We start from the raw sequence: 13,579 nt of genomic DNA, 5'->3' as shown, positions 1-13,579 counted from the left end.
GCCTTGACTTAAACTTTCAATCCTCTTTCCTCAGCCTTCCAGTACAGGTTTATAGGCCTGTACTGACATTCCTGGGTGAATCTTGGTGGTTCTAGAAGAAGAGATAGAAAGACCTGAGGAAACACACCACACCACACACACACACACACACACACACACACACACACACAGAGAGAGAGAGAGAGAGAGAGAGAGAGAGAGAGAGAGAGAGAATTCCTTTCTTTTGTCATGAGGTAGCTTGTAGTGCCTCAGGACTCTGACAGTAAGAAGGCCATCAGGAGATGAGGTTCTTGACTTTAGACTAGAGTCATGACCAAAATAAATCTCTTTTTCTTTGTCAGTTTCCTAGCCTCAAGTATTTTATTATAGTAATGATGTGGTCTAACACAAATGATGTAAAAATGACTGCTGAAGATGAAGATGGTACAATTTATACATGAATAGAAAATTAATTTTCATGGACTCAATTGAAATGTTTTAATGTGGATTCATGCTTACTTTTTTTTTTTTTAAATGGGGGATTGAACTCAGGCCCTTGCATTTGCCAGGCAAGTGCTTATTCAACTGGGCTATCTCCCTCACCCCAGTGCTTAAAATTTTTTAACCACTTTTGTATGCTTATATTTGGTAATCTGAATGACTACTGGTGAATTCCTATCATCTTGATTTTTGAAATTCTGTATCATTTCCAATCTTGTTTTTATTATTTTTCTTCTCTTTAAAATAAAATTTTTAAAAAGAAATGTTTTAGTGTGGGAGACAAAGGATAGCATGAAAAGGCAGCAGGGAAGGTGAATAAGACCAAAGTACAAGCTTATATAGAAAGAAATGGCACAGATAAATCCACTGTTTTGTATAACTAACATTGGTTAATAATTATAATTAAAAATAAGATACAATGTAACCATGCTTAAAAATTATTCCTTTCATGTAAATCTATTTTCCCATTCATTCATTCGTACATCTTTTCATTCATATAACAAATATGTATTAAGTACCCATCTGTGCCTATACAAAAGTTAGGAATTTCATAGTGAGTATTACAAAGAAAAAATATGTCTTCATAGAGCTTATATTCTAATGAAGTTGACATGAAAGCAGACAATAAGCACTACTAATATACTTTGTAGTTAGTAGATGATGATAAAGCAAGAAAAGCAGAGTTCTTATCACATGAAAATACAGATTGATCTAGACTTTTCCAATCCAACATTTACTGGTGCTTTCAACAAATTCTGCAGCTTTAATAAATACTGGAAAATACTGGAAAGGAAGCTGAAAAGTTAATGACTGCTTTGGTTACTTTTCTTTCATTGCTGGAACAAAATACCTGACACCCAAAATTAAGCAAGGAAAGGTTTATTTAGCTCACAGTTGGTGGAAGTTTCGGTCCATACTTAGCTGGCTCTAAGGCAGAGTGGCACATGACAGAGGGCAACAATTCACACCAGTGGAAGAAAGCAAGAGCAAAGGGAGGTGCAGAGGCTGCAGCGGCAGCAGAGGAAGCGCAGGAAGAGCAAGCCTCTCTCCATTCCTTATACTGCATCCAGGATATCTGCTCCAGGGTGGGTGTAGTACTCACACCCATAATCCCAGCATTGAATCATGAGTTAAACACAAACTCTACAAGTCCAACCCATGACTGCATGAGGTTTTATGGGGACAGCTAGACACAAACCATAGCAATAACTGTCACAGCCAAATGGAACAAAAGAATAGAAATTGATCACTGAGTGTCTTAGTTTAATGTTGTGATAACAGAATGCCCCAGATTGGTAATTAGAAGATAAATTTATTGCTCAGAGTTCTGGAGGCTGGGAAGCCAAAGAGCCAGGAGGCCTTGGGCTTGGAGAGGTCATTCACTTCTTCTAAGATGGAATCGTGAATACTGCATCCTCTGGGAGACAGGAAGGCTTGATTGATCCTCACACAGAGAAGGCCCAAGGGCCAAGGGAGAGCTTCCTTCCATAAGGCCTTGTGTGAAGACGTCCTCACCTCCTAAAGCTGTCATCCCCTAAAACTAGTACCTTGTCATTTAAATTTTAGCATGGGTTTGGGAGGGGAAGAACATTCTATCTATAGCAAAAAGGTAATTGCTGACTGGCTAATATCATGAAAATTTTCTATTCTTTTAAATAAGCAGATACAAAGCAAAAAGTATGATGACTTACTAAGACAGAATTATGGATTGACCTCACATTAATTTTAAAATATTCGCCTAAAATTCTATGTACATTTACAGCCCTAAGAACAGGGATAATAACAAACAAACGAACATGTATTATAAACTTAAGAGGTAAGTGATTGATGCAAATAAATGTTTTACTTATAAAAACAGACATTTTCTGATAAAAAATCATGACGAGAGGCAGCTCAGAATGAAGAAGACAGACGATTCTTATTTCTGATAATTTTTAAATAGGGCTGTGGGTAATTTTCACTTTTCTTCTTCATGTTTTTGTTTTTTGTTAAAAATAGTAAAGGAAATAAGGTTAAAGCAGTAGAGTATATGAGGAGATCTTATATTAAAAAAAACTTTAATGTTCTCTTTTCCTTAATATGCACACATATAAAATATGTAATAAAAGATATAAGCAAAGTAAAAATAATGACTATACCTCATTCTTCCTTTATGTCAGCAGTGTGTGTTTGTGATCATAAGCTGAAATCATTTTTATAGGGTAATATTTGAAAAGAAAGCATAGTTAAAACTTAATATAAATTAATTTTGAAATGAAGACATTTTAGAATTCATACGCTAAACACAAATAACGAAACTATGTGACTTATAGGTTATTGAAATATGTATATGTTATTTTATAAAATTTTACAGAAAAATTTATGATGGAATAACAAAAATGTTCTTTGAATCACTTTTATTTACTTATTTAGTTTTGGTGTTACCAAGGATCAGATTCAGGACCTTATGCTTGCCAGGCAAGCACTTACTCCACTGAGCCAATCTCCAGTCCCTACTTTCATTTTAATATCATAACATGGAGTAGATTTGCAAAAAAGGAATGAAAATATAGAGTATTTTCCATTAAAATATTTTCTCTTAACTGCTTTCAATGAAAACATTTCTTTTTAAATTCCACTATTACATCTCAACTCCAACAGGAATGTATTTTTAAAATTTCTGATAAATAACTAAGATGAGAAAAACTTCCTTTTTTTTGTGCATTCGTGTAATGCTGACCAATTGAGAAAATAATACAAGGCTATATAATCATGAACTGTACAAAAATAATTTTAATTTTCAAAGCATTTCTCATAAGACACTTGGCAAATGAAAGCAAAAAAACCCCTGTGGTTTCCTAAAAATTGCAGGATAACCTTGAAGAAATAAATACTACCATGAAGCAGAACTACTAAAATACGCTTCCCCTCATATCACTGCAAATTTGATGCATCTGAGCCCTTGCATTTACTCTGACTTCCTACGGTGCATATTCATCATGATTTCAATCTTGGAACTCCATCCAAGGGGAAGCTGACCACTGGTGATTATTTATTTTGTAGGCTTCAAAGAATCTAGAGTGCCTGGAGAAGACCTTTGAAGTGTGAAAATTCCGGTAGTTGCAACCACAATGTCATTTATAGATCCGTATCAGCACATTATAGTAAGTCATTTACTGTTCATGTATTTATTCTGGGAGGGTGAGCTGATGTATTTCTGGTCTGTGTTTTGCTGGTCTTCCTAGTAAGGCAACGATGCCAGCTCCTTACTCTGTGGGTTTGTTATTAAACTCATGGATTTTGTGTGATACAAGAGGCTGTGATGGGGGGCCTGCCCCTTAGCTCAGTTCTTTTAAGTGGCTGCTTCAACAAAGCAGTCAGCCTGAGGTTGCTGTGGTTCGATCCCCAGAACTCAAGCCAGCCAAACCTGCCCTGAAGGCATTCGGAGCAAAACAAAAACAAAAACAAAAAAACAAAACAAAAAAAACAGGCTGTGATGGTACACAAAAAAGCTAATTACTACTCTCTTGTTGTCTGTAAGTCTCAAGAAAAGAGGAAACTTGGAAAAAAAAACACAAAAACCTTTATAATAATACTGAACTTTCTGAAATGATATAGAATGTAGTTAGTACTTACCAATTTTTACACTGTATAATTATACCCTTCATATGACTTAGTGGAGAAAAGAGGAATGAATCTCTGAGTTCAGGGTGTATTTTGGTATGTATCTTCAAAGTAATTAATTCTATAAGCTTTCCTTTAGAAATCTTTAAACAAACTCTTCTATGGTTGGTTAGGTTTTAGTGAAGGGTTGAGTAATACAAATTTTAGTAATTGAATGCAATTTTCCCAATGACTAGGGACATATATATCGTCTGTTCTGATTTAAAAAAAAATGAAGGGGTTTCCTTTTAATTAAACACAAGAGATTCAAGTTTATATGAACATGAAATGGGCCCTATGGACATGAAAAAATAATCTGCCGCCCCATTTTTACTTACATGGAAACACTTGCTCTACTTTACAACCATTTCTAACTATCATTGTCCTTTTCTTTTCGCTTGGGCTGGATAATATGTTACAATTTTTAACTCGAATCCTTGAAAACTGCACTAAGCCCTTCCTTGTCAATGACAGTACTTATGGATACCTTGATACCAAGTCTAATGTGATCTTTAGTTCCTCCTGGCCTGGCCTGGTCTGTTGGTCAATCCTTTCTTTCTGAAACTCTTCTGGTAATTCTTTGGTTGTTTTCTTGCTATTGGATACTTCTCTGTTTTCTTTTGCGAGTTTCTTTTTTTTTAATTTCTAAATTGGAGAAACCATATAAATATAATAATAAATAAATTTAAACAAATATAAGCCATATAAATCTTAATTATTAAGCATGATGGGTTTGTATATATTTGGTCCAACCCTAAGCCATCAACCAGAATAAAAATAGTATTTTGTAATACTCCAGAAGACTGGCTCATGTCTCTTCTAGCCAACAGAAGTTCCCCAAAGAAAAACAATATTTACCATTTATTATCACAGGTGAGCTTTTCTTATTTTTGACCTTCCTATAAATGTTTGTATTCAGCACTGTAATCTATTAGCTAGTCTGTGGATGGCCCTTTTGTCCTCACTGAGTGGCAATAGTGATTTGCTATAAATTGGGATGGATTGATTTCTGTTCTGATTGGTCTGTTACTCTGTGTTGACAAGGAAACCAAGCTATCCTGATTTCTGTAGCTTTTTAACATGTAAATATATGATGCAGCGGTATCTCAGTTTATAAATTTGTTTTACCGTTCCCAAGAAGATGACTGCATTTGTGCTTATGAGGGGAAGATGGCTTTGCATAAGATTGTCTTGGTTACATTTCACTCCTTTGTATTTTCTTTCTTTCTTATTGGAGATAGGGCCTCACTCTGCTTAAGGCCAGCCTTGGTCTCAGGATGTAGCCCTGGCTTGCCTCAGACTCACCACAGGCCTCTTGATTCGGCCTCCTGACTTCTGGGAGCAGCAGCACGGACCATCATGTCAGTTCTTGTGCATTTTCACACACATTTTTGGAAACAATTTGTTCATTTACACATCTATTACCCCCACCCAAAAATAAGACCACACCGTGTCTTACCCAAAAAACTGCCTGGATTTTGATTGAGACTGTAATGATTTAAGGGAGATACGATATGATGATACTAAGTTTTCTAATCCATTAACCTATTTCAAATCAAAATGCTATTTAAATCATTTGAATAAAAAATATTTAGTCCACTGAGTAATATGTTATGACTTTTGGGAAGAAATTATTTTATTTATTTATTTATTTATTTTTCTGTATTTTTTTAGGGAAGGGTCTACAGGGTGTTCCGGGTCTCACTACTAGATAGGACTTGTAGTGATTGTCCTATTTACAGCCTCCCAAGTGCTGGGATTACAGTTGTGCACCACCATGCATAATCTCAACTGCCAACTCAGTGCTCCCCGGGGGACAGGGCTGGCATGGCAGGCCCAGGGATTGAACCTCTGGCCCCTGCACCTGCTTGCGGGCACTTTAATTTGCTGAGCTATTTGGTCAGCGCTGGGAAGAAATTATATATGTGTATTTCTTTGTATATTATAATGTCATTGTGAAGGTATTTGCCAATTTTATTCCCCAATTAGTTGTTTTTTATGAAATTACCATCGATTTTTATAAATCCCGTGATGTTATGAATTTCTATTGATGTTATCAGTTGCCTGTATATTCTTTTATATTTTCAAATTAATGGTCTTCTGTTATTTGTGAATGTTGCCTGTTTTTCTTTTTTAATCTTTAAATGATTTTCTTTCTACCTACTAATTATAGGCCATCTACTTAAAGTATATCTCATAAGTTTGAAATGTCTTATTTTACTTAAAAATTTTTTACATTTCAAAATGTTTCCTTTTTATTTAGACATACAACACATTTACAGCATGCAGTTTAACTTAAAATTATATAGTGTCTTCCCAAACTAATTTCCTTTGAGTATATTGCCAAACACAGAAAATAATCTAGCATGTTCTACAGGCAGATTCAGGCTCTCTACTGTCACCTCATGTCAAAATTGTTACAAAAATATTGAGTTGTGCATGGTAGTTAAACAAATAGCTTGGGGCTGGAGAGATGGCTCAGTGGTCTAAAGCACCTACTTGGAACAAGCTTGGCAAAGCACAGGGACCGCGGTTCAATCCCCCAGCACCACATGCCAGCCAGCCGCGCCCCCTGGTGGGCTGAGCTGGCCACACACACACACACACACACACACACACAATAAATGTGAAAATAAAAAAAATTAAAAAAAAAAACAAATAGCTTAATTAATTGATTGCCATAAATAAATATTAAGTTTATTTCATTGAATTTTTCTTCTGAATTATTTATCAGTACCATTCAGAGGAAGATTAATATATCCAGTCCAAAAAACAAAAAAGACACTGCAAATTGAAGTATCAATACTGTAGAAAATGAAGAAATCTCCATTTATAAGATGAATAAATGCTGTGTTTGATGACCTACCACAGCAAAAAAGAGTTCACTGAAAACAAATTTATGAAATTCTTGGTGTATTTTATGAGAGCTTGACATTATACATAGAAAATAACCATTAACATATTTAAAATATGTATTCCGAGCCACATGCTGTTACAATCCCCTTTTGTTACACTGTATCTACTCATGATAAATCTTGCAGCTACAGAATCGGATAAAAGGAACAGAAATCACTTTCTTTATGAATATTGCCAAAGAAACAAGTTTTCATTTGGAAAAAAAAGTAGAAATGTCCAACCAAATTTCTCACATTTAGCAAACTATTGTCGTAAAGACCCTGTAGCACTTTCTTTGTTAACTGTACTACTTCTATCTTGTTGCATTACACTGTCATCTCAACGTCTGGGGCTTTCTTTGCCTTAGTACCCTAAAGCCAACCCAATCATTTTAAAGGCGGCAGCCTACAACAGCAAGAATTTTTGATTGCTAAAAAAATAAATCTTTCAAATCAAGCTTATTATAAAAGTGGAAATTGCAATACTTAAGGAATGCAATATCTTTTTAAAAATGAATTTAGGACAGGGTCTACAGGGCCTCCCGGGTCTCACTATGTAGATTGGACTCATAGTGATTCTCCTCCTTTGAGCCTCCCGAGCGCTGGGATTACAGCCATGCACCACCATGCCCAGTCTCAATCACTGTCTTAGTCTGCCCCAGGGGCAGGGCCAGCATGCCATGCCAGGGATTGAACCCCGGCTCCTGCGCTCTGCCTCAGCAGGTTCTTTAGTCCGCTGAGCTATCTGGCTGGCTCGAAATGTCTTATTTTAGTAAGTATTCAGTTCAAATATTTTCGTTTACTGCTATTTATTCTTTGACTCATGATATGTTCTACAAATATATGCTTCTTAATTTCAAACACTTGATAGTGTTCTAACTTACGGTACTTTTGTCATCTAGTCCTGCTTTGTTCAGAAACTATACTGTATTTTTTAATAAAATGCTTCCACATGTGTATATATTTCCTATTTACATAAGAATTCTATATACAAATATGTGTTTCATATCTAACTTCTGTTTTTATTTTCATAGGAATTGTATACGTATAATATATTTAAAAATCAGAGAATATTTAGAAATCAAACTGCACTGGATATTTTAACACTCAACACTAGCATTTTTTTTTTTTTTTTTTTTTTAACAAATGCTGTTAACTTCAGCAAAATATTTAGGCTTAGTCGTGGCACCTGAATATAATATAGTGTTCCCAACCACATATTTATTGCAAGTTTTTCTTTATCTTCTACATCAGAGCTAGATAGTCAGTATTCTAATTTATACCATCCTAAAAAAAAAAAAAAACAAAACAGAAGAGAATCCTATGATCTTTCTTCACTGTAAAAGAAAACAGTGTATGAATATAGGTATGACCTATTTTAATGAAAAAAATGCATTGTTACAGTTTTTACAGAAAGATAGCTTTATAAATGTATGAGTAAAGGCACCCAATGCAAAACACTATTATTAGAAAGGAAAAATGTGGAGAAATCAAGCCAGCAAACTGATTACCACTTGGTGGCAGCCAGGACAGTGCAGCTGTAGCTGTCCCAGGAGCCTGGGCTCCTTTGCGCTGCCCCAGCCATACGGGGCCATGTTTCAGAGTTCCTTTCATCATTTGCAGCCCACAAGCTGCCTTCCTTCCAGTGTCGCTGGCTTTGGAGAAGATAGTAGAAACTTGAGTGTAGCATAAAGGACAGAGGCTAGTATCTGTTTGTCCAGAACTGTTGGGAGGAACTTTACAACTTCAGCAGACCTGTGTGCCTTCAGCGTTTGTCAGGTTTTTGACCAGGGAAGCATTAACTTTATAAGGAGACATCAAGTAATTTTCATAAATAAAACATTTATGAAGATTTCCATCTTTTTACTCTGAACATATGAGTCATGTCTTTGGAGTGAAAAACATCCCCATCTCTTGGCAATATTTGCCCTGCTCAGATCCATTTGAACCTCACAGCCAGCCTCACGGGTCTGCTATCGTGACTGCCCGCTATAACACAAGGAATGTTTAAAAATATCTTCATAGGATGACTGGAAGGCTTACCAAAAGGGTAGGGATGTGTTATTCTAGATTATTACAGTAATAAAGGAAAGACGCCCTACTGGCTAAACAATCAAAACCTAGTGTTTTCCTGGCAGCTCAAAACTTGGCAGTTGGATGTGTGTGAGAATTTGGAGGCAGCCTCGTCCGGAGAGCAGGTTGTAGTACTTCTGAAGGAGTACTACTGTGTCTGCTTCACAGGTCGTACATTGTGATGGGTGCACTGTTACAGTTTTGAAACTTAACAATGGGATGTGCTCAGCAGCACAGCACTTGCCTGGCAAGTGCAAGTACTGAATTCGATTCCCAGTACTCCCCACCAAAGGAATATATATATATATATATATATATATATATATATATATATCACAGCACACCTGTAATCCCAGGGTTGAGGATCACTACAAGTCCCATCTGTGTAGTAAGGCCCTGTAGACCCTGTACTAAATACATAAAAAAAGAAACAGTGCTATACATGCAAGTTGATAATGAGTTTTGTGGCACATAGCTTTAGCCTTCTGTATTTGTCATTTTAATAGAACGAATAATGTTTTAATAACCAAATATTGATCCCTTCCTCTTCTGTTCTTAGTTCTTTATATAACCATATATTTCTCAGAAAAATATACTGAAGTTGGTAATATTGTGATTTTTTTTGCTTACAGATCTGAAAACTGATGCAAAAAATAGGAGGCACTTTCTTATAAGTGCTCTTTTAACTTACACCTAATGTCTTTTAATTATGGACCTCCTACTTATGGCTTACTAAGGAGAACAAGCAAAGCAAGGAGAATGATTTTAAAGAAGTCCCTTAACACAGGACCTCAGTATCCAAAAAGACCTGTGTGTATAGCTGTCTTTTTCAGTCTGTTGGGTCCACTAGTTCTAAGGTTAACCTCTGAAGTTAGCAGTGTACTAACATCTTAGCGCTGAATGAACACAACAGATCATCTGGCCAGTAATTCTAAACTGTATGAATATGTCCTCCATGAAGACCTTTACAATTATGAAGGGAAAATTTCCCCATGCTGTGCTGCTGTTTGCGCTGTAATGAACGTTCCAGTAACGTGCAGCTGCCCCGCCTTCACAATACTCAATCACTCACTGTTCCTCCTGCCACAATACAGATTTTTTTGAGGAGTACTGAAGTAGCAAAAGGGTATTTGAACTTTCAGAATCATCAGTAAAGAATATACATAATAATTCCAAGGAAGGTGCTGATAATTTGGGCAATTCTTTCATTGTCAGTATCCCGAGGCAGTTATACTTACTATAAACACAGGATGAATTTTTCGTGAAATGAGTATTTTAGACCAAAACTGAGACTGTCAAATATTTCTTTGTACTAGTTTTTACTGCTAAAGTAATTTCTTTAATCACAATTAAGGTAAAGTTAAAATTTTATTGTCTTGAACATAAATTCTGTACTTACTCAATTTTTAAGATATATACCCTTGTTTTATGACACTTATTGTCTATAATTATGGAACAAGTGACAAATTTCTTGCTTGTAGGAAAGAAGAATCGTGCCGTACTTCTGATTATGATTTTCTTGTAATGATTCAACTAGAGTTAACAAATTCTGTGGCCATAGGTGTTTCGGGTATCAACAATTTGTGCACATAGCCAACCCAAGATTGAGAATTTTTAAAGCCTCATTGATCACATGGTAGATCATAAGTAGAATCATGCTGATTATCCTTAATTGGAAACATAACAAATAGTGACAATGCTTCTCGCTTGTGTTAGAATGCAACTTCACACAAGGAATTGAAACCGAAAATAAGTTTTAAAAAAAGTATCATGACTTAGGGAAATATTAACACAGAATTTTTTAAACACTTCTGAGATCTGTTTGAAGCTGCCTGTTGCTGATTATAGTGATCACTATCTCTGGGCTCAGTAATGAGATTCTGTAGCTCTTATCACACAAGCAATCTGCTTTAATTTGGGTTGTGAGGCAGTGGAAGTTGAGTAGAGAAAGATAAGGTTTGCATGAACAGTCCACTTTCCTTTCCATTAGATTTATTTTGTGATGTTTTTCTTTATCTTTTTGCTTTTCTTTTCCGTCTTTATTTTTTTCTTTATTGAACCTAAGGCCTTTTTCTAATTTTGAGACAGAGATATAACTCAGTCTCCCTGCCTCAGCCTTCCAGAGTTCTGGGAATGCAGGCCTGTACAATCATTATGATTACTTTCTAGGGATTCTTATTTATTTATTTATTTTTCTGTATCTAGGACAGGGTCTACAGGATCTACAGGGTCTCACTACATAGATCAGACTTGTAATGATTCTCCTGTTTTCAGCTTCCCAAGTGCTGGGAAGGTGCGCGTCACCATGCCTAGTCTCAATCACCGTCTCAGTGCATTTGGGGACGGGTCAAATCCTGGCCGCTGTGCTCTGTTTAGGGGGTCTTCTAGTAGCGGAATTTTATGCATCACATTGATTATAATTAATCACAAATTGATTATATTTTGCAAAGCCCAGCTGTCTTAGATATAATTACCAGCATAATTCTCTAGAATAAACTTAATACAGTAATTTTCCTAATGTTCAGAAAATTATAATTGTGAAAAGAAAATGCCTTAGTTTTCACTGTGAAAAAGATCCCAGATGAAGACATATACTCAAAGGAAGGTAATTCAAGATCTGTAGGCAAAGCTCACTTGGGTGACTAAGTCATTGTACTGAGCTTACGTTTGACATCTCAATTGAAACATGGCATCTTTATCTGACAGCTGCCACCTAGCTGTCTTCTGAGTCATTGGTTTCTCCTGGAGAACACTGGCTATGGATTGAACAATATTATTTCCTTTGGCACCATCCCTATAGCACAATCAAAATTCTCTAGTCCAAGTTGGATCCTAGCCCCGTCTGGGCTAGTTTGAAGTTATATGTAATGTTGGTCGCAGGAGATGTGGAAAGCTATTCCACTGGGTAATAATTTGTTAAAACTGAACCTTTAAAGGGGCCAGAGAGATGGCTCAGTGGAATAAGCGCTTCCCTGGCAAGCACAAGGGTCTGAGTTCAATCCTCGATTCCACAGAAAAAGAAAAAGAAAAAGAAATTAAGAAATTGAACCTTTTTTCTAAGAATGTCTTGCACTCACTTTATTGATACTCTCTTATTAATCCTCATGGCTGTTAGAAAAAGATGGTCACAGATTTTGACACTTGTTTTGAAAATAATTTACAGCGGGCCTGAAAACTTTCACATCTCTAAAATTCATTTATAAACATAAGAATCTGGTCAGTTCTGTTACACAGGAGAAATAAAAGGATAATGATTAGAAAGGAAGAAATGAAATTATCATTATTTGCAGATGACGTGATAATCTACATAGAAGACCCCAACAACTTCACCCAGAGACTCATAGATTTAATAACCAAATTCAGTAGCATAGCAAGGCACAAAGTCAACACTAAAAAATGAATAGCATTTCTATACACAGTGAATGTACAGAAAGCAAAATTAGGAAAACCACACCTTAACATCCAAAAAAAATAAGATACTTAGTAATCAATCTTACACAGGAGGTAGAAGAGTTATCCAGTAAAAATTATGGTACTCCGAAAAAAAGAGATCAACAAAAATTGCAGAAAATTGAAAGATATTCCTTGTTCCTGGATAGGAAGACCCTACATTGTGAAAATGACCATACTCTCAAAAGTGATAGATAGATTCAATGCAATCCTGATTAAAATATCATTAATATACCTCACGAATATAGAGAAAACATTCCTAAAATTCACCTGGAATCAGAAGAGGCTTAGAATATAAAAAATAATCCTGAGCAACAAAAGAAAGACAGGAGGCATCTCAATCCCTTGACTTGAAATTATACTACAAAGCTACTGTGATAAACATCAACATGGTACTAGCAACAAAACAAAACAAGAAAAACAGACTGAAGGATCAGTGGATCAGATTAAAAGATGCAGACAGAACTGCAAACACACTCAGCCACCTTATCTTTGACAAAGGGGCCAAATAGATTCACTGGAAGAAAGCCTCTTTAACAAATGGTGCTGGAAAAACTGACCTTCCACATGATGAAGGCTAAATTTAGACCCATGTCTATCACCATGTACTAAACTACAGTCAAAATGGATCAAAGATTTAAATTTTAAAACTGAAACACTGTATCTTCTGGAGGAGAAAGTAGGTAGAAATCTTAAAAACATAGGAGTATTTCGACAGTACAGGAACATAAACCAAACTGCACAGGAAATACTTCAAAGAATAATTTTTAAAAAGCCAGTAAGATAGCTCAGTCATCTAAAGCACATGTGTAGGCAAGCAGCGCAGGGGACTGTGGCTCAATCCCAGGCACTACATGCTGTGCCAGCCCTGCCCTCAGGATGAGCTGAGCCAGAAAACAATGAAAAAGAATTAACCACTGGGCTCTTTTTTTTTTTTTTTTTAAATCTCTGCATGTCAAAAGAAATCAACAATAGATTAAAATACAGCTTACAAATTCGGAAAAAATTATAACTGACTGTCCCTCAGAAAGAGAACTTCT

At 35.8% G+C, this 13,579-nt stretch overlaps 1 protein-coding gene across 3 annotated transcripts in view; it reads left to right on the top strand.

The window, feature by feature from the left end:
* The window catches only part of Pla2g4a (phospholipase A2 group IVA), a 140,409-nt gene that overhangs the window by 26,720 nt on the left and 100,110 nt on the right, over positions 1-13,579 (top strand). For 2 of the 3 annotated variants that reach the window (XM_004643980.2, XM_023704118.1), the window contains exon 2: positions 3,523-3,623. The exons of the other annotated variant lie outside the window; for it this stretch is intronic. In XM_004643980.2, coding sequence (XP_004644037.1) covers positions 3,591-3,623 — 33 coding nt within the window. In that variant the 5' untranslated portion in view covers positions 3,523-3,590. The remainder of the gene's footprint in view (positions 1-3,522; positions 3,624-13,579) is intronic. 3 annotated transcript variants of the gene reach the window in all.

The sequence above is a fragment of the Octodon degus genome, unplaced genomic scaffold (genome assembly GCF_000260255.1).
Source record: "Octodon degus isolate 3935 unplaced genomic scaffold, OctDeg1.0 scaffold00188, whole genome shotgun sequence".
NCBI classification, from domain to species: domain Eukaryota; kingdom Metazoa; phylum Chordata; class Mammalia; order Rodentia; family Octodontidae; genus Octodon; species Octodon degus.
The sequence above is the reverse complement of the archived record's forward strand: the minus strand, read 5'-3'. Positions and strand labels throughout refer to the sequence as shown.